Below are 26,748 nucleotides of genomic sequence, written 5' to 3' on the forward strand. Positions count from 1 at the left end.
GGATAAAAAAAATAAATATACGTTAAAAAAAAATGAAGGATAAATGAAGGATCATCTCCTAGAGTCAGAAAAACATTTGGCAAAAATCAACACCCAATTATGATAAAAACCCTACACAAAGTGGGTATAGAGGGAATATACCTCAACATAAGAAAGGCCATATATGACAAGCCCACAGCAAACATATTCAATGGTGAAAAGCTAAAAGCTTTTCCTCTAAGATCAGGAACAAGACAAAGACAAAGTGACTCTTGTCACTTTTATTCAACACAGTAATGGAAGCCCTAGCCACAGTAATTAGGCAAGAAAAAAAAGGCATCCAAATCAGAAAGGAAGAAGTAGAACTGTCACTATTTGCAGATAACATGATATTATAGACAGAAAACCCTAAAGATGCCACCAAAGAACTATTAAAATAAATTAATTCAGTACAGTTGCAGGATACAAAATCAACACACAGAAATCTGTTGCATTTCTATACACTTATAACAAACTATCGGAGAAATTAAAAAAACAATTCTATTTTATCCGCTCCCAGCCTGTACTTTTGCGATTTTTAATGGAAGCTTCATCATGCATGCATCATCAATCATTAACTTCATTTTCAGCCATTTTCCCTTCCCAAGAGAATAGGGGATGGAGCTGGCAATTCCAAGCTTCTAATTATGGCTTGGCCTTTCTTGTGACCAGTCCCCACCCAAGAGCCATCCAGAAACCTATACAGAGTCACTTCATTAGAAAAAAAGATAATCCTATCACCCAAGAGTTTCAGGAGCCCTCTTCTGGGAATCAGGAGGCAGAGACAAAAATGTATTTTCCATTATCTCACAAGACCATTACTCCAACTGTCAGCTCCAGGACCCTACCCACCTCGGCCACAATCTATCCTAAAGTTAGGACGAGGCTCCAAGAGAAATGTTGAAAACCCAAATCCCTCCCAGGCCGTGGCTTCTCTCCTATCCCCTTTCCAAATCTCTCCACAGTCATCATGCACAATAGAACTACAAAGTCTGAGAAATGTAGTCTTTTGCTTTATAGCCTCCAGGCCGTGGTAAGGCAGGCTTCGGATTAAGAAATGCCCATCAGCTATATCCATCACAGAGTTGTTTGAATTCTCTTCCCACCTCTCAGGAGGCATACCTTGTTTTATTGTGCTTCACTTTACTGCCCTTCACAGATGCTATAGTTGGTTTATTTTTTATAAATTAAAGGTCTGTGGCAACCCTGAGTCAAGCAAGTCTATAAGCACCATTGTTCCAACAGGATTTGCTCACTTTGTGTCTCTGTGTCACATTTTGGTAATTTGACAATATTTCAAACTTTCTCGTTATTATTGTATTGGTTATGGTGAGGTGATCAGTGATTACAACTTACTTGAAAGCTCAGATGATGGTTAGCATTTTTCAGCAATAAAGTATTTTTTAATTAAGGTATGTACATTTGGGGATTTTTTTTTTACATGTCATTACACACTTAATAGACTACAGTGTAGTATAAACAACATGTATATGCACTAGGAAACAAAAAAATTCACTTGACTGGTTTATTGCAATATTCACTTTATTGCAGTGGTCTGGAACCAAATGAACCTGCAATATCTCTCAGGTGTGTCTGTAGTGGAAAAGCAGGGGGAAAAAAAGCAAGAATAGGTCTGCATATTCCAAAAACAAAGTTGTCCTAACATTCATGATCCAATGTATTTCGGGTTTCCAAAATTCACTGAAATGTATGGGATACATCTGTCACACTATTCAGGGGAAGAAGATAAACTAAAAATGTCTCACTGGGAAGAATGCTGCTGAACAAAATATTTGTTTCATCAGTTTTCAAAAAGTGGGTGATTAATTCTGTATTTTAAGGGAAAAAAAAGATAGTCAAGTTCCTTCCTAATAAATTTCTGGGGAAATAAAAATTTAAATATAAAGAAATCACAACTGTACTAGAATAAAAATATTAAGCCAACAACGATAAATTCATAGTAGTAAAGCCCCGTCTAAGCAGAACACTAAAGACAAAAATCATTTAGAAAAAGGCCAAAAGATTTGACTACAAAGAATTTTTAAACTTCACCAATGAAACATACACACATATACACACACACACACTTCAAAATCAAAAGACAAATAATAAGCTAGAAAACATATTTCCAATACATATGGCAAATATTTAATATTAATACAAGAAAGATCCAACAAAGCAAAAGACAAACAGTTAAAAAATGGGCAAGGAGCATAAACAGACAAGGAACAAAAAGAAGACAAATATCCAAGTATCCATCAATATTAGGAAACAAACATTAAATAACAAAACACCATTTTTAACTTCTCAAATCAGAAAATATCAGTGTTGGTAAGAATGGGGAAATGAGCAATAATTTTGCATACTCTTTGGCCTAGAAATGCTGCCTCAGAAGAATTAAAAATATTGGAGCATAATAAATACTTGGTTACAAAGACATTTATTAGTATTTATAACAGCAAAAAAAGTAAGAACCTAAATACCTACGTATTATCTGGCTAAACTATGGCACATCCATCCATTCATTGTAAGATCTGTACCCACTAAATATGATATTGAAGAAGACAAATGACTAAAAACACTAAATGATAATAAAAAAGTTGTTTCCAAAAAACATGCACACGAAACCCCATTTTTGCTCCTCTCCCTTGCTCCACACCCTGCCTCAGAAAAGGAGAAAAAATACGTACACACACAGATCAAGGGACTGGGAGGAAAATCGGTAACATATCAACAGTAATGAGACTATGGCAATTAATTTTTTTTCTTTATGCAAAGAATATTACTCTAAATGTTTTATAGAGAATATGTACTACTTCTGTAATCAGAAGAAAAAATCACTAAGGATTTTTAACCAACTCACAAAAAATCATTTCATAGAATAAAAATTCTAGTAAATAGAAATAGGAGTTTTAAGGGGCGCCTGGATGGCTCAGCGGGTTAGGTGTCCAACTCTAGATCTCGGCTCAGGTGACGATCTCACGGTATCTCACGGGATCTCATGGATGGTGGGATCAAGCCCCTGTGGTGACAGCGGCACAGCCTGCTTGGGATTCTCTGCCCAGCCCTCGTTCATGTCTGTGCTTTCTCTCAAAATAAATCAACTTTAAACACACACACATACACACTTTAAAAAAAAAGAAAATGGGAATTTCAAGTTAAAATATTTAATGATTATTCTTGTGACTATACCTGTTTTCTATCATTTTCTTCCCCTCCACTACCAATTTATCCATTGCCACCACTAAGTTTCCACCTATTTCCTTCCTCATTCACCAACTCATCTAAGCAAAGGTGCAACCACTTATCTTCTCGTTTTTACTAAAATAGTACACATCCATGTAGACATTTCTTCAGTATCAATGTGCATACTTAATCTAGCTTTCTCCCACAAATGTTATCAAAGCATCCTACCTTAAAAAAACATGGAACTAGACATACACAAACATGTAAATTTCAGTCAGAATACCCATGTTAACACCAGTCCATAAATTCCTACTTAGGTTAGATACATACTCCTTATAGACACAGAGATACACATTCTTAGAGACTCAGGAAAGGAGGGGTCTTTTCTCTTTCCTGTCTATATCCTACCCATTCATCTTCTACCCACCTCTCTTCTAAGCTGCACATTGAACTGCCATGTTCTGTTTCACTCGGAGAACGAACAAAACCTCACACTTCCTTGGCATTTAGTACATAATAAGAGTTCAATAAATACTCTTTTGTACTTTTGGAAGCACTCACAGTCCCCAGTGTAGAAACTCTAGAAGGGGAGGGCCCTTGTATTTGTTCTGCTCATCTCTGTACCTAACACTTCACAGTATGTGGCTCTCAGTAGCACTCAATAAATGATTGAACGACTACACCACTGTTATTATTAATACAAGTTTCTATAATACAGTTAAAAAGCAGGCACTGTGTTCCCCATTTTATAATTTTTAAAAATGAGGACTGGAGAGGTTAGGTGTTGAGTCAAGCGTAGCCAGGCTGGAAAATTAGGGACTGGGTCTTTCCATCCACAGGAGATGGCGCCACCCTCGCTGTCTGTAGACAAGTTTCGAGCTTCAAAGATTCTAGGGAAGGATTAGTATCAATAAAATACAATTATTGAGGTAAAGAGCTAAACTTTGTTGAGCTGCTCAATGTTCTATTTTAAAACAGAGCATTGGGGGAGAACTGGCCAACGGAGAATTATCAAAGAACTGCAGGGACACTGTAAACGAAAAAGAAAGCTGTAGCAAGGAAACCAATTCTGGTAGTTTTACAGGAGCAACTAATGAAATTCATCAGGACAGGCCTCCAAACCCACCAGAACAGAAACTTTAAACCCACATGCTTGGTGCGCCAGGACGGCCTCGGCTTCTTCAGAAAGAAAGGTCTTACCTTCGGGGCAGGGGTCTCACCGAGTTCCTCCTCCCCGGGGCCAGTGCCTCAGGGCGGCAGGCAGGCCTCACTACCCGCACGGAATCCCATTCATCGCGAGCCCGCCCGCCGACCCTCGGCTGCGCAGGCGGGGGCAATGGCCGCCTGGCCCCAGGCCGGGTTCCTCTGTGCCCAGCCCACTTCAGGCGGGAAGGGAAGCAGGGAAAGAACCCACAGGACCGCCCACCCGCGGAGCCGCAGGTCCACTCGGGCGCGGAGTCCCCGGCCCGGCAGAGGCGAGTCCCAACGAGCTGGCAAGCCCCGGAGGAAGTCGGCCCGGCGCCACTGACCTGTCAGGCCCCACTGCCTTAGGTCCTGCTCCTGCACCCGAGCCCGCGCCGCCTCAGCTCGGCTCCGGGTCTGAAGGGCCAGTAGGAACCCGGGCATATGGCCACTGCACGTCCCCGCTGCTGCACGCTCCATCCCGCCCAAGAGGGTCCTCCCCGCGCCCCGCGCCCCGCGCCCTGCGCCCGCACGCTCAATCCAGCCCACAGAGGCTCCGCCCTACGGCGCGCGCGCATCCTTCCCGACGCTCACCACCCCACCCCGGCGGGCAGCGGCCGCCAGAGGGCGCGTCCTGCGCTGAGTTGTGGCCAGAGCAGTGCTCGGAGTTAACCTTCAGGCTCGGTTCTGCCTGTTCCGGTTGTGCTCTGCATGCTCTTGGGAAGCTCAGACAGTGCTCACCATTCTTTTTTTTTTTTTTTTTTTTTTTGAGACAGAGAGAGACAGAGCATGAACGGGGGAGGGGCAGAGAGAGAGGGAGACACAGAATCAGAAGCAGACTCCAGGCTCCGAGCCATCAGCCCAGAGCCCCACGCGGGGCTCGAACTCACGGACCGCGAGATCGTGACCTGAGCTGAAGTCGGACACTTAACCGACTGAGCCACCCAGGCGCCCCTCACCATTCTTTTATTACCAACATTGACTCTGCGCCAGGTACATGCATAACTGCTGGGCTCTGGGATTACGGAATTCAATACTACATGGTCCTCGCCCTCCAGCGACTCACAGCAAGAATGTAAAGGATAATGTGCTCATTTCAGTTTGCACCAGGGATAAATTAGTTTGAGCCCTGAAATCCTTTTAATCTTCCATGTTGGCTGTCGATCAAAGTTAGGAAACTCTGTAGGAAATTAAAATCATGAAAATTGTCATTACCATTACCATTTCTCAAGTGAATTATGGGAAGCAAATTGAAGCAACGTGTTAGATTAGGGGTCACCATGACAACATCAGCTTTGAGTGGATTTGTGATGTAGTAATTTATAATTAAAAGTGTACCCCCTACGGGCGCCTGGGTGGCTCAGTCGATTGAGCTTGCGACTTCGGCTCAGGTCATGATCTCACAGTTCATGAGTTCGAACCCCTCCTCGGGCTCTGTGCTGACAGCTCGGAGCCTGGAGCCTCCTTCATATTCTGTGTCTCCCTCTCTCTCTGTCCCTAACCCACTAGCATTCTGTCTCTGTCTCTCTCAAAAATAAATAAACATTAAAAAAAATAAAACTAAGTCTTCATCTGTGTTTTTAAAAAAAGTGTACCCTCGATACAAAAGTATAATAACCAAATAACTGCAGTTAATGATGCAGTTAGAGGTGCTGCCCTCAAGGTTTTACAAGTATTTAGTTTCTCATTTAACCCATTTCAGTAACCCTATAAATAGGCACTAGAATTGTTCCCACTTTAGATGAGGAAATCTTAAATAGGAACCACATTATTCTCTGGGTAATGTCATTAGGCTACCATTAGTCCCAAATTAGTCCCATTTAGGTTAACCTTGGTGCTTCTATCTTCTGTAAACTCAGATCAAAGTTGCGCTCCCTCCCCCATATCACCCACCCTTAAAATAAAAGGGAGAAATTAGTTCTGAGCCACAAAACAGATGACTTCGGGTTGATTTATTCATAAAAACCCAAACCACTGTTACGTGTAGCAACTTTTGTGTGGAGTCATTCTCTAATACTGATTGAGCACCTACCATGTGTCAAGCACTCTTGGCACTGGAGATAGAGGCCACTAATCTCACCTGCAGAACATTTAAGTAAAACATTTTAAACTTATATTTTAAATTAAGTGTATATTTTCAAAGGAAGAGACAGACAATAAGCAAATAAAAATCAGGTAGTTATCAATGTTAAGATGAAAGAGAGTCACATAATGGGGCTACACTGATTTCCTACTTGATGTTTTCTCAAAACGATACTTAGATTTGTATCCTTTCCTGGCTTCTCTGGAGGGGCTTCTGCCCCCTTGTGGTTGCTTATGAGTGATTTTCACATTCTAATCTCTATGTTTGACTTTTTTCCTCTGCTCCAGGTTCTGTGGGGAGACTTATCCACTAAAGCAGCAATATCAACCACCTGCCGCTCAAACAAAAGAGATTTATTATTCTTAACTTAAAATACATTTGTTTTAGCATAGTACCAGCAATAGGGTCCTAGCTATCAGCTAAAATTTCTGTTGGTAGATTGAGTCTGACATCTGAAATACAGCTAAGAAAGGTAGCTGAGAAACTCCACGTCAGCTAGTAAGATGACACCTATAAAAGTTTTACTCTAGACAGTCTATGAAAGGGGGTCTATAGAAGGGGGCAGAGTGGAAGTAGGGAGACCAGTTAGGAGACCATTTCGAGACAAGAGATAATAACTGTTGGACCAGTGTGGTGGCAATGGAGTGGTGAGTAATGGTCAGATACTAGATATATTGAAAAGGTAGAGTCCATAAGTACACAGATTGAGCATCTGAGAAAAGTCCAGGAATAAAGGATGATTTCAGGAATTTGGCCTGAGCAAATGGTAGAATGGAGTTTCCACTTATGGAGGGGGTAAGACAGAGTGAGGAGGTTTGAGCAACAAGAAGAATTCATTTTTTAACGTCAACTATACTTCAATTTAAAAAAAAGAATTCATTTTTGGACACAGTAGCATGGAACTTCTCTGAGATATATCCAAGTAGAGATTTTGAATAATCAGGTAGATTAGTCTGGAGTTCACAGGAGAGGATAGAACTGAATGTGTTAAAACAGAAGTCATCATTTTCAGATGGATCTTTTTTTTTTTAATGTTTATTTATTTATTTCTGAGAGACAGAGACCGAGCACGAACAGGGGAGGAGCAGAGAGAGAGGAAGACACAGAATCTGAAACAGGCTCCAGGCTCTGAGCTGTCAGCACAGAGCCCGATGCGGAGCTTGAACTCACAGACCATGAGATCATGACCTGAGCCGAAGCCGGACGCTCAACCGACTGAGCCACCCAGGCACCCCTTCAGATGGATCTTAAACCTTGGTATAGTTGGGACCTCTTAGAGGATGATTGGAATTATAAAAGAAACTTAGCCTTGGATAACTAATATTGAGAAGTTGAGAAGAGGAGCAGGAACCAGCAGAGGAGCCTGAAAGCAGCAGCCCATGAGATAATGGGAGAACTAAAAGCATGGTATCCCTGAAGTCAAATAAAGAGGAATTTCAAGAAAAAGGAAGTGATTATCTGTGTCAAATGCAACTGAGAGGTGGGATAAAGATAGGATAGAGAAAGAAACACTGGATTGGGCAAGATGGTGGTCATCAATGACCTTGCCAAGAATGATTTTTTTTTTAAGCTTTTGTATTTTTTTATTTTGAGAGAGAGTACAGAAGGGGCAGACAGAGGGAGAGAGAGAGAATCCCAGGCGGGCTCCTCACTGTCAGTGCAGAGCCCGACCCGGGGCCCAAACTCATGAACCGTCAGATCATGACCTGAGCCAAAGGAGGACACCCAACTGACTAAGCCACCCAGATGCCCTGCCAGGAATGATTTCTATATATTATGAAGCCAAAAGCCTGATTGGAGTGAAAAGAGAAGAGGAGGAAAGAAAACGGAGACAGAATGTCACACATCTCTTTCAAGTAGTTTTGCTGTAAGAGGGTTTTCCCAGAAAAACGGGAGTAGTAACTGAAAGGAGATATGGGGCCCAGGGGAGGGTTGTTTTGTTTTCAGATGGGTGATATTAGAACATGTCGAATACTGATGGGAATGATCCAGTAGACAGAAAAACTGATCTTGCAGGAGTGATGTCCTTGAGGGAGAGGAGGTGGGAACCAGTGCACAGTGGAGGCGCCGACCTGGATGAGCATAGACCGTTCGTGTGCCGGAACACACAAAGGCACAGTACACAGGTCTGGTGGGGAAAAGTATGTGCAAGGTCTCTTGTGATTGTTTCTGTTATTTAAGTGCAATAAGAAACAAGGTCATCAGACAAGCTTAAAGAAGGGGAAGGAGATTTGGGAGGTTTCAAGAGGAAAATGTGTGAAATAGTTGTCTGGGAAGGGGGATAGTGAATTGACCGGAGAAATATGGTAGCGTTGCCAAGCAGCAGCAAGGCTGATGGTCCTGAGACCAGCCAGCATGGTGTGGTCAACCAGTGTGTGTTGAGTGCAGGTGGGGAATAGTTAGAGAACTGGATTTTACCAAGGTTGGATTTTTGCTAAATGAGAATAGAGAATGATTATACTGGCTATATCTGCAGTGTCTGTAATAGGGGTGAACAAGGTGGAAAAAAAGTCTCTGTACACATGGAGCCTAAATTCTAATGATGGAGAAAGACAAAAAGGGGGGAGGGTATAAGTAAGTTATCAGGTAGTATTGGTGCTAACAAGATAGCAAAACAGGGTAATGAGATTAAGAATAGGGCTGAGAAGCAGCTGTGAATAGGGTGGATTAAAGAGCAGGTCACCAAGCGGATGGCATTTGAGCTAAGATCTGAATGATGAGAAGCCAGCTGTCTGAGTCAGGAAGAAGAGTGTTCAAGACAGAAACCACAGGGAAAAGGCACGGAGGCAGGATTAGCAAAGAATCTAAAGATTCTTTAGATTGATGAGGGTACACTTGAGGGGACTCGGTCCTTGATTGGATATAGCACTGAGGAAGAAAGAAATGTTGACATTGACTCTGGGGGCTTCTGCCTTGGAAAACTGGGGAGGATGTTGATGCCAGCACTGAGACAGAGAACACAGGAAATAGCAGCTAATTTGAGGAAGGGATGATAAGGATTTCACTTTTAGGATATGTTGAATTTGGGGGTGCTTGGGTGGCTCAGTCTGTTAAGTGTCTGACTCTTGATTTCAGCTCAGGTTGTGATTTCGCAGTTGTGAGATGGAGCCCCGTGTCGGGTTCCATGTTGGACATGGATCCTGCTTAAGATTCTCTTTCCTTCTCTCTCTGCCCCTCCCTTGCTCACCCACATGCACTCTCTGTCTCTCTCCCTAAAAAGAAAGGATATGTTGAATTTGTACCTAGAACAGTGCCTGGCACATGTATGCACTCAGCAAGTATTGCTGAATGTTTAAATGGGTTGCCTATAGAACAGTTCTAAAGTTCAGGACCCATGACTGTTATAAACACGAGGCACAGAGAAGACATTTCCCAGATGGGCAAACTAAGGCACAGAAAGTTTAGGCAACTTGGTCCAATATCTTTTAGTAAGACAATGCTAACTGCCGTAATAAAATCTAACTCAACTCCTTTATTGCTCAGGTTACATAATCATGGTTTCATATTAATTCTTTGTTTTATTATTCCACAGAGATGATAAATCCTCTTGCAATAGCAACTCAGGGAGATTAATGGTAACCAGATCATGCCTGTGATAGGCCTTAGTATCTGCTCTCTCTACAAAAACAAGCAGGATCAAGCACAGGTTAGCAAACAAGTTGTTTGTTGTCCCTATGTCCCTGTTGGGTAACAGCAGGATACCCACTGGCAGCATCCAGTGAATCAGTCATGGAGCCTGAATAAAAGCTGTCACGTGGAGGAAAATTCATACAGACCTCTTCTTAAGTATACGGACTTAGATCTTTGGGTTCACGTTAGGCTTAGGTGATGGCCCTCAAGTGGAAAAATCATTCTACTGGGATGAAAGAGAAGAGTTTTCTTTTTCCCAAGAAAGGAGATTCCTGATATTATTATACATCTTTTGCATCAAATAACATATAATAAATTTAAAACCCAGAAAATCAGAGGAAAGGTACTAGAAAGAATACACATTTAAGTATATCAACTAGTAAATCTGGTTTACAGGACTCTTAAATTGCTCTTTAATCTCAAAGGTTACAAAGGAAACAAACCTGGTTAGCATATTAAGAATACAGTATTAGCAAAGCACTGGAATATTATCAGGTAAATCTCTGAGGACAAAGTACAGAGGTTGTAAACTGGCCCCAGGTCAAAATTTGTCCACGGGTATTTTGGTTTACAGTGCTGTGGGGTTCTTTTTCCCCTTTTTATTTGAATGCCTTTTGACTGCCAAGCCTCGCCATCAAATTAATTACATACAGGGCACTTGTGTGACTCAGTAGATTGAGTGTCTCTCCTGAACCCAGGGTCATGGGATCTCTCTCTCCCTCTGCCCCCTCCCCCACTCATATATGCTCTCTCTCTTTCTTTCTCTCTCTCTCTCTCTCTCTCTCTAAAATAAAAAAATAAATAAAAATGTAACAACATTTTTTTAAATTAATCACATGGAGTTTCACACAGCGTTCCTCACCCATCAGTATAATTCTACAATCCACACAGCTAATCACAGAAAAAGCTTTTGAGTTTCCCAACTCTGGAATTTAACTGGTTGACATATTTCCACAGAAGGAAAAGAAGTCTCCATAATAACTGTGAAGCCAAAATGTTACTCATGACTCGGCCTACAATTAAAATATCTTTCAATGGTGTAATCTTGCTACCAGAGGCTACAATCCTAAGAATTCTCTCCTGCTCTGGTTGACCAGAGCCCAAAGCTATCCTATGCCCTTGTTACAGCAAATACTTGGTGCCCAGGAAGAGACAAGCCACATGCACTCGGGGAACCAGAAAAGACTGTTTATTGTGCGTACTGGTGTCGGCCCAGCGGAATCATCTCCAAAGGCTGAGCCTGGAACCTTGGCCTCAGCCTCCTTTTATGGCTGGGACTATAGGGGGTTGAGAGACAAAAGAAAAAGGGGAGGGGCCCTTATCAGTGGTGCTATCCGGGCAGTTGGTGGACAGGAGGCAAACAAGATTACAGAAGCCAAAAGTAGGCAGGGGAGTATCCAGCCTCTGGCATCTGGCTGGACCCTTTTATCTTGTTTTTACTAGCTTTTCTTCTCACCCTGACTACATAAAGCCTGGGTCTCAGGTTTAAAAAATGAGCACACATATCTGTATTCCTGAAGCACTGTTAGAACTTTGATGCAAGGGAGTTCTCCCACTTCTATCCCCCAAAACTGCTCAAAATTGGCATGTAAAAAAACCTTCATAATCACAGTTTTAACAATCAGAGAGTGCTTCTGCAAGGTCTATGATACAGAATAATTTATAATGAGGATAATAACAACTACCCCATGATGTTGTGAAAAGTAAACGAAATAATTTTTACAAGGAACTAAACACAAATTTGAATCTCCAGGGTATTGTGAAGGACCAAAAAACTTAAGTTAGGAATTAGCCTGGTGATCGCTGAAGTATCTGCATCTCACCAATGGAGACTCAAAGAAATTGGGAATTGTCCCTCATTGTTGAGGTCCCATCATAACCTCATTTGCTTGAGGAATCCACCAAAAAATGTTCCATTGTGTTTTTCTCATTAGTGTGGCCCACAGATACAGGTTCTGAAAGTAAACAGAACACACACATACACACAGTGTGGCCTCTCTACTCAATGGTGGGGACGTGGACAGCCAGCTTTGGTAGACTCTCCTACTGTTCCCAACTGTTTCCTTTCTCCCTATATGTGACTATCGACATCCTATAAAATGATTAGACATCTATGTCCTTATCCATTTGACGTTAGTGCCTTCCAATAGGCTGAGTCTGTTTAATTTGCTTTGACCAGTGCAATGCAAGTGGATATGAGGTAATCTAGTACATGAGCCAAAGCTTTAAATGTGCTGGCTCAGATTGTTCTAATATATCAACATATAATATTTTATACATAAGAAGTTATTTCAAATTTTTCACTATTAATGCCAGCTAATATGACCAGTCTTTTTGTTTTGTTTTCCAACCTGATGAGGAAAACAGCTATCTCATTGCCTAAATTTCTGGTTACACATCTGATTGAAGATTATTTCATAAACTAATGGGCCATTTTTAATCTCTTCTTTCTTGAATGGCCTATTTATATCCTTTGTTTATTTTTCTATTATATTGTCTTTTTTCTTTCATTTTTTTTTTTAATGTTTATTTATTTTTGAGACAGACAGAGACAGGATGCGAGTGAGTTAGGGGCAGGGAGAGAGGGAGACACAGAAGCAGAAGCCCAGAGCCTGACTCTGGGCTCGAACTCACGAGCTGTGAGATCATGACCTGAGCCAAAGTCAGACGTTCAACCGACTGAGCCACCCAGGCGCCCCTGTCTTTTTCTTTTTTTTAAAACATTTATTCTTGAGAGACAGAGACAGGGAGACAGAGGATCTGAAGCAGGCTCTGTGCTGACAGAAAGAGCCTGACACAGGGTTCAAACTCCCAAACTGAGAGATCATGACCTGAGCTGAAGTCAGGCACTTAACCGACTGAGCCACTCAGGCACACCGGCCTTTTTTCTTACAGTTGTGTGGAAGCTCTTCCCACATTTTAAATTTTAATCTTTTGAAGGGGCACCTGGGTGGCTCAGTCGGTTAAGTGTCCAACTTCAGCTCAACTTCATGATCTCACAGTTAGTGCTGACAGCTCGGAGCCTGGAGCCTGCTTCGGATTCCATGTCTCCTTCTCTCTCTGCCCCTCCCCCGCTCATGCTCTGTCTCTCAAAAATAAACATTAAAAAAAATTTTTTTTTAATTTTAATCTTTTGTTTAAAACGTTGCAATATGTTTTCCTGCTTGTAGCTTTTCTATATCCCTCATTTAGTATTATTTGTGTACAGAAGTTTTGAATTTCCATGTGTAAAACTTTTCCCTTACTGTTCTTAGTTAAAAGGCCTCCCTTTTCTCTCAGATTATATTTCCCTGTATTTTCTCCTAGTATTTCTCTAGTTTGTTTTTACATTTATCTCTGGAATTTATTTTTCAATACGTTAGAAAGTCAGGACCTAACTTTAACTTTTTCCCTAAATAGGTAATAATTGATAATTCATCCTTTTCTCCAAGGATTTCAAATATCATCTTTACTACAAACTAAATTCCTTTATATAATATGAGGCCATCTCTGTCTACAGCAATATCACACCATTTCAGTCATTATAATGTTTTAGTTTGCTTTATTTCTTTTCAATTTTTGTGTTCCTTTTAATTTTTTATACATTTTCTTTTCCAGTATTGAAAATAAATTTGAGAATCAACTTGTCAAGGTCCATAAAAAATGCAACTGGAGTTATTTAAATTGCCTTGACATTACCAATTAATGTTGGAAGGCTGGGAAACTTAATAATCTTTACAACACTAAGGTACTCTATCTGGGAACAAGGTATTTATCCAAGTCATATTTTAGGTCTTTCAGTCAGGTTTTATTGTTTTCCTCATATAAGTCTTGCATATTACTTTCTTATTTAGGAAATGTTTAGTTTTTCGTGCTATTGTTAATGGGCTCCTGTATTCTATTACTTTTTTTAATTGGCATATAGGAAAGACATTGATTTGTGTATGTTAATCTTATATTTTGCTTCTTTATTGAACTCTGTTTTTAGTACAAATAGTTACTCAGTTGATTCTTTTGGACTTTTGAAATTTCCCCTTATAAGAAAATGTTACTAAATGTTACTGTGACCTTTAGTGTGTGGTTTAAAAAGGTAAGATAAATGTGTTTTCAGCACAAGAATGAGTCCATTATACCTAATAGAATGACAGATAACCATTAAAAAATGCTTGTATATATAAGACCAGAAAGGATAAATAGCAACCATCCTATTTTATGGCACTAAGAGACATAGAATTGTGGGCTGTGTGGACCTTCAGTTTGACCCAAGATGAGTCCAACCTCTAATATATTTCAACTAATTTATTGTTTTAAAATTTACATATGGCAAATTCATGTGGGTTGGGGTTTTTTGTTTGTTTGTTTGTTTGGGTTTTTTTTTTTTTTTTTTTTTTGGTTTACTGTTCTATGAGTCTTACTGCATAGATTGTTATAACCACCACTACAAACGGGATAGAGAACAACTCTAACACTCCTTCGTCAGTCTCTCACTCCATCTCTAACCCTTAGACACAATTGATCTGTTCATCATCCCTATAGTTTCATCTTTTCCAGAATGTCACATAAATGGAAATATACTGGCTTTTGAACCTGGCTTCTTTCACTTAGTATAATGCATTTCAGGTTCATCCGTGTTGTTTACGTATTAATAGTTCATTCATTCTTACTGCTGAGTAGCATTCCCTTGTGTGGATACATCACAGTGTTTACCCATTCAAATGTGAAAGAGTATTTTGGGTTATTTTTAGTTTTGAGCAGTTATGAGTAATACAACTATGAACCTTCATGTACAAGTTTTTGTATGGACCTGTTTTCATTTTTCTAGACTAAGTATGTAGAAGCAGGATTTCTGGGTCATGTGGTTGGTGTTTAACTTTATATAATATAAACCTACCAAATTGATTCCCAGAATGACTGCTCCATTTTGCATTCTCACCAGCAATGTATGAGACATCCAGTTGTTCTAGATCCTTACCTGCACTGGATATTGTCAGTATTTTTCATTTTCGCCATTCTAATAGGCATGTAATTGTTTCCCATTTGGTTTTAATTTTCATTTCCCCCAATGACTAATGAGTTCATTCGTGGTTTTTGCTATCCATATGTCTTCTTGGGTGACGTATCTGTCCAAATCTTTTGCCTACTTTTTTTTTAAATTGGGGTGTTTTTTTTTTCCATTTTAAGAGTTTTTTTATATATTCTAGGTAGAAGTTCTTTGTGAGATATATGATTAGTAAACTTTTTATCTGACCCATAGCTTGTCTTTTAATTCTCTTAATGTTTTTCGAGGAGAAGCTTTAAATTTTGACAAAGTTGGATTTATTAATTTGTTCTTTTATGGATCATGCTTTTGGTTTTATAGCCAAGAAATCTTTGCCCTACTCAAGGTCATGAAGATTTTCTCCTATATTTTCTTCTAAGAGTTTTATGGTTTTATATTTTACGCTTAGGTCTACCGTCCATTTTGAATTAATTTTGCGTATGGTGTCAGATATAGGTCAGTGTTCACTTTTTGTGTCTAGATGTCTACTTTTTCCAGGGCCATTGGTTAAAAAGACTGTCTTTTCTCCATTGAATTGCCCTTGTACTTTCATTTTTTAAAATGATTAAATTTATTAAGGTCTATATCTGCAGTCTGTTCTGTCCCACTGATACAGGTGTCTTTTCTTTCACCAATAACACATGGTCTTCTCTTCTGTAGCTTGATGGTAGGTCTTAAAAGCATGTCATGTGTTCCTTCAACTTTGTTCTTGTTTTACAAAGTTGTTTTGGCTACTTTAGCTTATTTGCATTTCCATAAGAATTTCAGAATTAGCTTGTCTATATCTGCAAAGAATTCTGCTAGAATTTTAATTGGTATTGCATTAAGTCTTTATATCAATTTAGGGAAAAGTGACATCTCAACAATGTTGAATCTTCCAGTCCATGAAAAGGATATGTCTCACCATTTATTTAGGTTTTCTCTAATTTCTTTCATTTGGATTTTTTAATTTTCAAAATATAGATCCTGCATATCCTACTATTATTATACCTATTATTTCATTTATGAAGAGCTGTTATAAATGGTACTGTTTTTAACTTTTGGATTCTAATTTTTTACTGCTGGTATATAGAAATGCAAGTTGATTTAAGAAAAGACATTTATTGGGGCGCCTGCGTGGCGCAGTCGGTTGAGCGTCCGACTTCAGCCAGGTCACGATCTCGCGGTCCGTGAGTTTGAGCCCTGCGTCAGGCTCTGGGCTGATGGCTCGGAGCCTGGAGCCTGTTTCCGATTCTGTGTCTCCCTCTCTCTCTGACCCTCCCCCGTTCATGCTCTGTCTCTCTCTGTCCCAAAAATAAAATAAAAACGTTGAAAAAAATTTAAAAAAAAAAAAAAGAAAGAAAAGACATTTATTCAGTGTCAGACTATTACATTTAGCAATCAACAGCATGGGTGCAAAAAAAAAAAAAAAAATTTACATTAAAACCCCTTGTTGGAATGCTTTATACTTTCCACAGAACAGAAACTAAAATAACCTATTATACAATTAGTTACGAATACAATCCTTGAGTTTTTTTGCCCATACACATGAGAATTGTCTAAAACATGTCTTCTTTGTAGCAGTTAGGCCCTGCCACCACAACTAAAGCCAACCCTGCTTGGCTGAGTTCACAAATCTTCTGTAACCTGTAGCTTCCCTGTCACTTCTCTGGCTCTCCTCTCCTGCTAAGTTTGGTCTTCTGGCAGTAATTAAAACCTTCTGCCACCACCATTGCTACCATTGCTGCTGGAACCACCATACCAACCTTAGTTTCATGGTTTGGCAAAGTTTTGGGCTCCACCACCTTAGGGGCCAGAGCTTTCAAAAATTTCCTCCTTTCATGGATCCAAAATCTGAAGTGTGATTGTTGTAATTGCCAAAATTATTATAGGTTCCGCCATTTCCAAGTTGCTGCCATCGTTACCAAATCCATTATAGCCATCCCTACTTCCACCATATCCACCACCACCTTGACTGCCACAAAAGCTACCTCACCCCACTGAAGTTTCTTCCATAACCAGAGTTGTCATTCCCACCAAGACCACCTCCATGACCGCCAACAAAGTTTCCAGAACCACTTCGACCTTTTGGCTGGATGAAGCACTAGCCGTCTCTTGCTTAGAGATTTCCTTACTTCACAGCTCTGGCCATTCACAGAATGGCTTTTTGAATAATAATCTTGTCTACAGAGTCATGGTCATCAAACGTTACAAAAACAAAGCCTCTCTTTTGCCACTGCCTCAGTCAGTTATGATTTCAATCACTTCAATTTTCCCATATCGTTCAAAATAATCTCTTAGATGATGTTCTAATGCCACCAACAAAAATCTTTGTCACAGTTAAGTGGGCACCAGGTCTTCGAGAATCCTCTCTTGAGACCGCCCTCTTTGGTTCCGCAACTCTTCCATCCACCTCCTCCATAGTGGCATATGTGACAAACCTAAGCCTCTGGAGTGTGAGGTGTTTGGATCTGTCATTACCACACAGTCTGTAAGCATTCTCCATTGCTCAAAATGCTCATTAGTTGTTTCAAAACTCAAACCTCCAAAGAAGAGCTCCCACAGATGTTCAAGCTCTTCAAGGCGCAGCTGTTCACAATGGCAGTGGGAGGGGAGACTTTTTTCTTTTTTTAAGTTTATTTATTTATTTTGAAAGACAGAGAAAGACAGAAAATCCCAAGCAGTGCCAGAGACCAGCTCCAGCAACCAGGGGTTCCCAAAGGAAGAACGGCGTCAGTGAAAATAAAATAAAACTAAAATAAAAAACTGGAAAATAAAAAACTAAAATAAAAAACTAAAACTAAAATAAAACGGACACAGACAACAGCAGTGTGTTGAACTGGCCGATTTATTGCAGTAAACGTGGCATTATATATGCTAGTGATTTTCTTATAACATACGTCATCTATGTTTTTCTAACATTACCCAATTTTAAAATTGTTCCTTTGTATAATCACCCAACAATGAATAACATGATTGTTTTGTCATAATGTTCCCTCCTGCCCTTTGCTTATTGATTAATTTCTTTTATTGTTTTTATTATGTATCTATGTTTATTTATAATTCACAAAGTATTTGCTTTGCTGTTTTCATGAAAGGCCATTTATCTCTCAACACCTCAAGTGGAACAGTTACAGGGACATGACCTCTTAGTTGTTTCCCTGAACCATTCGTGGTTTTGAAGAACAAAAGTGTTCGCTTGGGTCCAAGGTGCCAGGAAGGGGGCCAAGAGGGCCTTAGAAATCCACACCTTATACATTCTCAGAGAGAAAATGCACCTAGGAACCAATGAACCCATTCTGTACTTTAACCGACTAGGTTCAATCATCATCTGGAATGCCTCCAGATTTGGCCACTGGGGGCCAGGTGGGCCCAGGGGTCAGAGTGACCTGTGTCCATAGATACACTCCTTAGTTACCAGAGTGGAGCTCTCGGATCCATATGTCTCTCCTTCATTGGCCGCCTTTGCTGGCAAATGCACGAGGCTATCCTTCCTGCAAGTAAAGGAGTCCTCATAGGGGATGGCAAGGGCTAAACGTTCTTGCGGAACCTTATTTTCTTCCCTAATGGTTCTTTTCCCAGGGGGCCTGCCAAGGGCAATTCCCCAACAGACAATACCTCAGGTAGTTTTAAGGCCAAATTACCTAAAAGCGGGAGTACAAGAAGCTTCAATGTCAGCGGGCCGCCCTGCAGTCATCAGTCTGTCCACAGCCCCGGCTTTGCCACTCAGGCTGGGATAGCTCGGCTTCCAGCAAAGCAGACTCTGCACTGTCAGCCTGGAGCCCGATGAAGCACTCAAACCCACAAACAATGAGATCATGACCTGAGTCAAAATCAAGAGTTGGACGCTTAACTAACTGGGCCACCCAGGTGCACCAGGCGGGGAGACTTTAACAATGCTTACTCAGTGATATCCACGGACTGAAAAGCACATGTTGATTTTTTTATGTTGACCTTGTACTCTATGACCTTGTTAAGTCACTTATTAGTTCTAGTAGTTTTTTGTGTACATTCCTTAGAATCCACATTTATGTGGATAAATGTGTTCTCTGCAACAGGTACATGAAAAGGTACTCTACATCAATAATCATCAGGGAAATTCAAATCAATACCACAATGATATATCATCTCACACCAGTTAAAAAAGAGAGATCAAAAAGAGATATCAAAAAGAGATAACTGTTATCAAAAAGAGTTAACAAATGTTGGTAAGGATGTAACGAAAAGGGAACTCTTTTTTTTTTAATATTTTATTATTTATTTTTGAGAGACAGAGGCAGAGCATGAGGCGGGGAGGGGCAAGGATAGAGGGAGACACAAAATTTGAGGCAGGCTCCAGGCTCTGAGCTGTCAGCACAGAGCCCTACAGGGGACTCAAACTCACGAACCATGAGATCATAACCAGAGCCGAAGTCGGACACTCAACCAACTGAGCCACCCAGGTGCCCCAGTAAAGGGGAACTCTTGATGTTATTGGTAGATTGGTATAGCCATTATATGAAACGGTATGAATGTTCCTCAAGAAATTAATAGAACTACATTATGATCGAAATATTGCACTTCTGTGCATATATCCAAAGGAAGCAAAATCAGTATCTCAAAAAGATATCTGCACTCCCATGTTTATTGCAGCATTATTCACAATAATTAAGATAGAGAATCTAAATATCCATCAACAGGTAAATGGATAAAGAAACTGTGGTATACAGGGATGCCCGGGTGGCTCAGTCAGTTGAGCGTCCAACTTTAGTTCACATCATGGTCTCATGGTTCGTGAGTGCCAGCCCCACGACGGGCTCTGTGCTGACAGCTTGGAGCCTGGAGCCTGCTTTGGATTCTGTGTTTCCCCCTCCCCCACCTCTGCCCCTCCTCTGCTTGTGCTGTGTCTCTCAAAAATAAATAAACGTTAAACAAATTAATTAAAAAAAGAAACTGTGACACAATAGAATATTATTCAGCCATTAAAAAAGAAGGAAACCTTGTCATTCTTTACAACATGGATGAACCTAGAAGGTATTATGCTAAGTGAAATAAACCAAACAGAGAAAGACAAAGACTGTATGGTACCATTTATATGTGGAATCTTGAAAAAAAAATGTTGAACTCATAGAAACAGAGTAGAATAGGGGCTATCAGGGCCCACGAGGTAGAGAAAAATGAGGAGATGTTGGTCAAAGAATATGAAATTTCAGTTATAAGATGACTAAGTTCTAAGGAACTAATGTACAGCATGATGACTATAGTTAATAATACTGTATTATATACTTGAAATTTGCTGGTGGAGTAAATCTTAAGCATTTCCACCACACACAGAGACACACAAAAGGTAATTACATGAGCTTGTGGATGTGTTAATTAACTTAATTGTGGTAATCATTTCACAATGTGTGTGTGTGTGTGTGTGTGTGTGTGTGTGTATATATATATATATATAGCAAATAATCATTGGTACACTTTAAATATGTATACTTTACTTTGTCAATAATTTCCTCAATTAAACTTGGAAATATCCATGGGCAAGTTTTTGTGTGAACAGTTTTCTTTTTATTAATCTTTTTTTAAATGTTTATTTATTTATTTTGAGAGAGAAAGAAGGTGCAAGCAGGGGAGGGGTAGAGAAAGAGGGAGAGAGAGAGAATCCCAAGCAGGCTTCATGCTGTCAGCGCAGAGCCCAATGTGGGGCTCTAACTCATGAACCATGAGTTCATGACTTGAGCCAAAGCCAAGAGTCAGATGCTTAATTGACTGAGCCAACCAGGTGCCCCTGGACATAAGTTTTCCATTCTTTTCGGTAAATACCAAGGGTCATGATTGCTGCATGTATGGTTAGAGCATATATAGTTTGTGAGAAGCCACCAAACTGTCTTCCAAAGTGGCTGTGCTGTTATGCATTCCCACCAGCAATGAATCAGAGTTCCTGTCACGCCACAGCCTTGTCAGCATTCGGTGTTGTCAGTGGTGTAGATTTTGGCCATTCTAATAGATGTCTGGCATTATCTCATTGCCAGTTTAATCTGCATTTACCTGATGACACATGATGTGGAACATCTTTCCATATGCTTCTTTGCCACCTATTCATCTTCTTTAGTGAGTCTTGCTCTTTTTTGGATGTCTTGGCCAAGATTTTAAAATCAGCCTCACACACATGTGCATGTGCACATGCACTCTCCTACATGTTGAGGTTCGATTGGCATTGCATTGAATTTGAAGACTAAGTTGCAGTGACCTGACACCTTTACAATATTGACTCCTACAACTCACAAACATGGTGTCTCATCCATCAATGTAGGTTTTTAACATTTTTTCCAATATTTTTCTCCACATTCTGCCTAGAGAACTTGCACATCTTTGGGGGTTTATCCCCAGGAATGTAATATTTTGATATGAGACAAATGGCATTTTTTAAATTTTCATTTCAAATTCTTTTAAAAGACTGCCTGCCATGTAAAACAAGAAGACTGTCAATGTATTGTAGGTTTCATAACATGTTGAAGTGAAATATATGACAATAATAATGAAATTCGGGGGAAATAAAATTATGAGCATACTGTTGTAATACTCTTATGTTGTGGAACAGTTAAAGAATAATTCAAGGTAGACAGTAATAAATTAAGGATGCTTATTGTAATCATTAGAATAACCACTAAAAATGTAAAAAAATGATTTAAAAAGATAATAAAAGAGGAAAAATGAAGAACTAAAACATACTTTTTTTTTTTAACTTGTTATTCTTTGAGAAAGAGAGAGAGCAAGCAGGGAAGGGTCAGTAAGAGGGTAGAAGAGAATCTTAAGCAGGCTCCATGCTCAGCACAGAGCCCAGCATGGGAATTCATCTCATGACCATGAGATCATGACCTGAGCCAAAATCAAGAGTCAGATGCTTAACCAGCTGGGCCACCCAGGTATCCCTAAGAACTAAAACACACTTGGTTAAGCGAAAGGAAAGGAGGAACAAACAAAGAAGAGATGTAAAATTTTAAAAATAAATCAGTTTTGGGTGCCTGGTGGCTCAGTCGGTTAAGCGTCTGACTTCGGCTCAGGTCATGATCTCATGGTTCGTGGGTTCGAGGCCCCTGTTGGGCTCTGTGCTGACAGCTCAGAGCCTGGAGCCTGTTTCAGATTCTGTGTCTCTTTCTCTCTCTGCCACTCCCCCACTCACATTCTGTCTCTCTCCCTCTCTCAAAAATAAACAAACATTTAAAAAATAATAATAAATTAAAAATAAAAATAAATCAATTTCCAGTAACTGTATCAGTAATCACAACAAATTTAAAAGGACTAATTAGTCTTTAAAGTTTATTTATCTATTTGAGAGAGAGCACTTGTGTGAGCAGGGGACAGGCAGAGAGAAAGGGAGAGAGAGAATCACCAGCAGGCTCCTCACTGTCTGTGCAGACCCCGACACAGGAGTTAATCTCAAGAACCATGTGATCATGACCTGAGTGGAAATCAAGAGTCACTTAACTGACTGAGTCATCCAGGCACCACAGCACTAATTACTCTTTAAAAAAAAAAAACTGTCAGGGTGCCGGGCTGGATCAGTTGGTAGAGCATGTGGCTCTTGATCTCAGGGCCATGAGTTCAAGCCCCACCTTGGGTGTAGAGCCTACTTATAATATAATAATAAGTCTTAATAAAAGAAAAGAAGATTGTCAGACTATTTAAAAAAAAAGACCCAACAATATCCTGCCTACAAAAAAACACACTTTAAATATAAGCAGTTGATTTAAATATGAGTAACTGGAAATAAAATGAGAAAAAATATTCCATGCAAATAGAAACCACATGAAGATTGATATGGTTATATTAATAAATGTCAAAGTAAGTTTGAAGGAAGAGGTGAAAGAAAAAAGAAGGAAATTTATAATTAGAAGATACATTCCATAGAAAGAAGCCATAATCCTGAGTGTGTATGTACTTAGTAATATGACTTCAAAATTTATGAAGCAAACAATTAACAGAACTATATGGGAAAGACAAATTTAGAATTACATATTGAAATTTAACATACCTCCTTGATAATCAATACAGCAAGCAGACAAAACATCACTAAGGTTATAGGACATTTGAGCAACAATATCAAACAACTAACCTAAGCCACAGTTGCGGAAGGTTACACAGTCTCTTCAAATGTACATGAAACACTGAACACGATATAACATATGCTAAGCCATTAAACTAGTAGTCAATTTCAAAGGATTAAAATCATACAAATTACATTCTTTAAGGCAACAAAATTAAGTTGGAAATCATTGATGATACAGTATCTAGAAAATCCCCAATTATTTGAAAATTAAGTAACTTCTAGGGGCACCTGGGTGGCTCAGTGGGCTGAGTGACTTTGGCTCAGGTCATGATCTCGTGGTTCATGAGTTCAAGCCCTGCATCGGGCTCACTGCTGTCATCACAGAGCCAGCTTGGGATCCTCTCCCCCTCTCTCTCTGTCCCTTCCCTGCTGGCTCTCTCTCTCTCTCTCTCTCTCAAAACTAAATAAACATTAAAAACTTTTTAATAAAAACAAAGAAGATAATCCATTCATCAAAAATGAAATTGCAGTGGAAATTAGAAAATAGTTGAAAGTAATAGTAATGAAAATACAACATATGAAAATTTGTGGGATGCAGCTATAGTAGTTCTCAGATGGAGATTTGATTAAGTAAATATCTCTACAAGCTTAAGAAAGAGTGAATGTAGAATGAAAGAAATAATAAACGTAAAATCAGAAATTAATGAAATAGAAAATAGATATAAAACAGAGATTATCAATGGAGCCAAAAGATGGTTCTTTAAAAAGATTAATAAAATTGACAAAATTGATCAAGGAAAAGGAAGAGTGAAAAAAACAGAAATACCTAATATTAGGAAAGGCAGGGACAACATCACTCTAGATGCCACACACTTTAAGAGAATAATATGGGGATGTCATGACTAATTTTATGCCAATAAGTTTGACAGACTAGATGAAATGGGCAACTTCCTAGAAAAACATAACTTACAGAAATTGGCACAAGAAGAGAGAAAATTGGAACAATCCCGTATCTTTCAATGAAATTAAATCCATAATTTAAAACATTCCAACAACAAAATGCTAGATCCAGATGGCTACACTGGTAAATGCTACCAAACTTTTAAGGAAAAAGATCAACAATTCTATACAAAATCTTTCAGATAGGCCAGCATAACCTTGATACCAAAACCTATCAGGGATATTACAAGGAAAAAAAAAAATAGAGCAATATTCCTTTAGAATATAGACAGAAAAAAACTCAAAGTGAAAATTTAACAAATAAAATACAATGTTATATAAGACATTATATACACATTATGGTTATGTGAGTTTATTCTAGAAAGACATAGGTGGCTTAACATTAAAAAAATCATTCAAGGGGCGCCTGGGTGGCTCAATCAGTTAAGCGGCGGACTTTGGCTCAGGTCATGATCTCGCGGTCTGTGAGTTAGAGCCCCGCGTTGGGCTCTGTGCTGACTGCTCAGAGCCTGGAGCCTGTTCCAGATTCTGTGTCTCCCTCTCTCTCTGACCCTCCCCCGTTCATGCTCTGTCTCTCTCTGTCTCAAAAGTAAATAAACGTTAAAAAAAATTTAAAAAAAATCATTCAATATAATTTTAACAACAGGATCATCTTATCAGACACAGAAAAAGCATTTTATAAAATTCAACCCCCATTCATAATAAAAAGCCTTAGTTAACTAAGCATAGAGAGAAACTTCCTCAATTTGATAAGATTATTTACCTAAAATATACAAATCACATCCTCCTAACAAGACAAGAATGTCTATTATCACCACTTCTATTCGATACTGTATTAGTGGTCCTAACCAGTGCAATAAGGAGAGAAAAAAAATTTTTAATAAAAAATTGGAAAGAAAACAGTAGCATTTTATTCATAAATGACATGATTGTGTACATAGACTATACAAGAAATCTACAAAGTACTGGAAGTAATAGGTGAATTTAGCAAAGCCATGTGAAATAAAGTCAATATGCAAATATCAATTGTATTTCTTCATACTTGCAAGAAACAATTGGAAGATGAAAATGTAAAAACAATACCATTTACAATAGGATTTTAAAAATAAAATACACAGGACTAAATAAAGCATGCAAGATTCCACACTGAAAACAACATGGGGAAAAATCAAAGAAGACCTAATAATAGGAAAAAGAGTCTATTTTACAGATTAGAAGACTTATTTGTTAGGATGTCAGTTCTCCCCAGGCTGGTCTACACAATCAATGTAATCCTAATCAAAAGCCAGGAGACTTTTTTTGGCAGAAATTGATAGGTTAAATTTAAAATTTATGTGAAATTGAAAAAAACCTAGAAGAGTCAAAGTCATATTTAAAATCAGCACAGGGGCGCCTAGGTGGCTTAGTCAGTTAAACATCCAACTCTTGATTTCGGCTTAGGTCATGATCTCACAGTTCATGAGTTCCAGCCCCACATTGGGCTTGTGCAGACAGCACAGAGGCTGCTTGGGATTCTCTCCCTCTCCTTCTCTCTCTGCCCCTCCTCTTCTCATGCACTCTCTCTCTCTCAAAAATAAATAAACATTAAAAAATAAAATAAAATATGGGGCACCTGGGTGGCTCAGTTGGTTAAGTGTTTGACTTCAGCTCAGGTCATAATCTCATGGCTTGTGAGTTTGAGCCCCACATCGGGCTCTGTGTTGGCAGCTCAGAGCCTGGATCCTGTTTTGGATTCTCTCTCTCTCTCTCTCTCTCTCTCTCTCTGCCCCTCTCCTGCTCATGTTCTGTCTCTCTATGTCTCTCAAAAATAGACATTAATATATATATATATATATATATATAATTAAATTAAATAAGCACAAAGATGGAAGATATATATAACTAGTCTTCAAATTTTAGATTAAAGGTAAGTAATTAATACAATATGGTATAGGTTTAGGATAAACAAATAGATCAATGGAACAGAACAGAGTCCAGATGTAGGTTCATACATATATGACCAATGACAAAGACACCAATACAATTTAAGGGGAAAGAAAATTCATAGAATAATACTGTTGGAAGAATGCAATATCCAGATGGAAAAAAAATTCACTTTGATCCTTACACTTACACCATTCATATTAATTTAAAATGCATCATAGGGGCATCTGGGTGGCTCAGATGGTTAGCATCCAACTCTTGATTTAAGCTCAGGTCATGATCTCAAGGTCATGAGATCGAGGCCCATGTCAGGCTCCATGCTGGGCGTGGAGCCTGCTTAAGATTCTCTCCCTCTCCCTCTGCCTCTACCGCTCTCAAAAAAGAAATAAAACAGATCATAGATCTAAATTTGAAATCTAAAATTATGAATCTTCTAGCTGGAAACACAAGACACTATATGAGCTTCGGATGTCAAAAATTTCTTAAATAGGAGTAAAAAGTACTAACTGTAAAAGAAAAACTGTTAAATAAATTTCATCAAAATTTAAAACTTCTGCTCATCAAAAGACACAAAGTGAAAAGTTATGTCACAGACTGGGAGAAAATATTTGAAATGCATAGTTATGTGAAGGGTTTGTAAGCAGACTGCGTCTTTCAAATCAATAATAAGGCAACCCAGCTTTTAAATAATGAGCAAAAGATTTTCACAAACACTTGGCAAAAATATATATATACTGGGGTCCC

At 39.2% G+C, this 26,748-nt stretch overlaps 1 protein-coding gene across 5 annotated transcripts in view; it reads right to left on the minus strand.

Moving 5' to 3' along the window:
• CHD1L (chromodomain helicase DNA binding protein 1 like) overlaps positions 1-26,748 on the minus strand; it is a 178,439-nt gene that overhangs the window by 54,542 nt on the left and 97,149 nt on the right. Inside the window, exon 1 of one of the 5 annotated variants that reach the window (XR_007154431.1) lies at positions 4,734-4,908. The exons of 1 other annotated variant lie outside the window; for it this stretch is intronic. Coding sequence is in view for 1 of the 4 variants with exons in the window: in XM_047868950.1 (XP_047724906.1) it covers positions 4,734-4,866 (133 nt within the window). In the remaining 3 variants the exon portion in view is untranslated. Of the gene's footprint in view, positions 1-4,404; positions 4,650-4,733; positions 4,909-26,748 lie in introns of those variants that run through there. 3 more of the 5 variants (XM_047868950.1, XM_047868951.1, XM_047868953.1) reach the window with 3 other exon arrangements.

The sequence above is a fragment of the Prionailurus viverrinus genome, chromosome C1 (assembly GCF_022837055.1).
Source record: "Prionailurus viverrinus isolate Anna chromosome C1, UM_Priviv_1.0, whole genome shotgun sequence".
Lineage (NCBI taxonomy): Eukaryota > Metazoa > Chordata > Mammalia > Carnivora > Felidae > Prionailurus > Prionailurus viverrinus.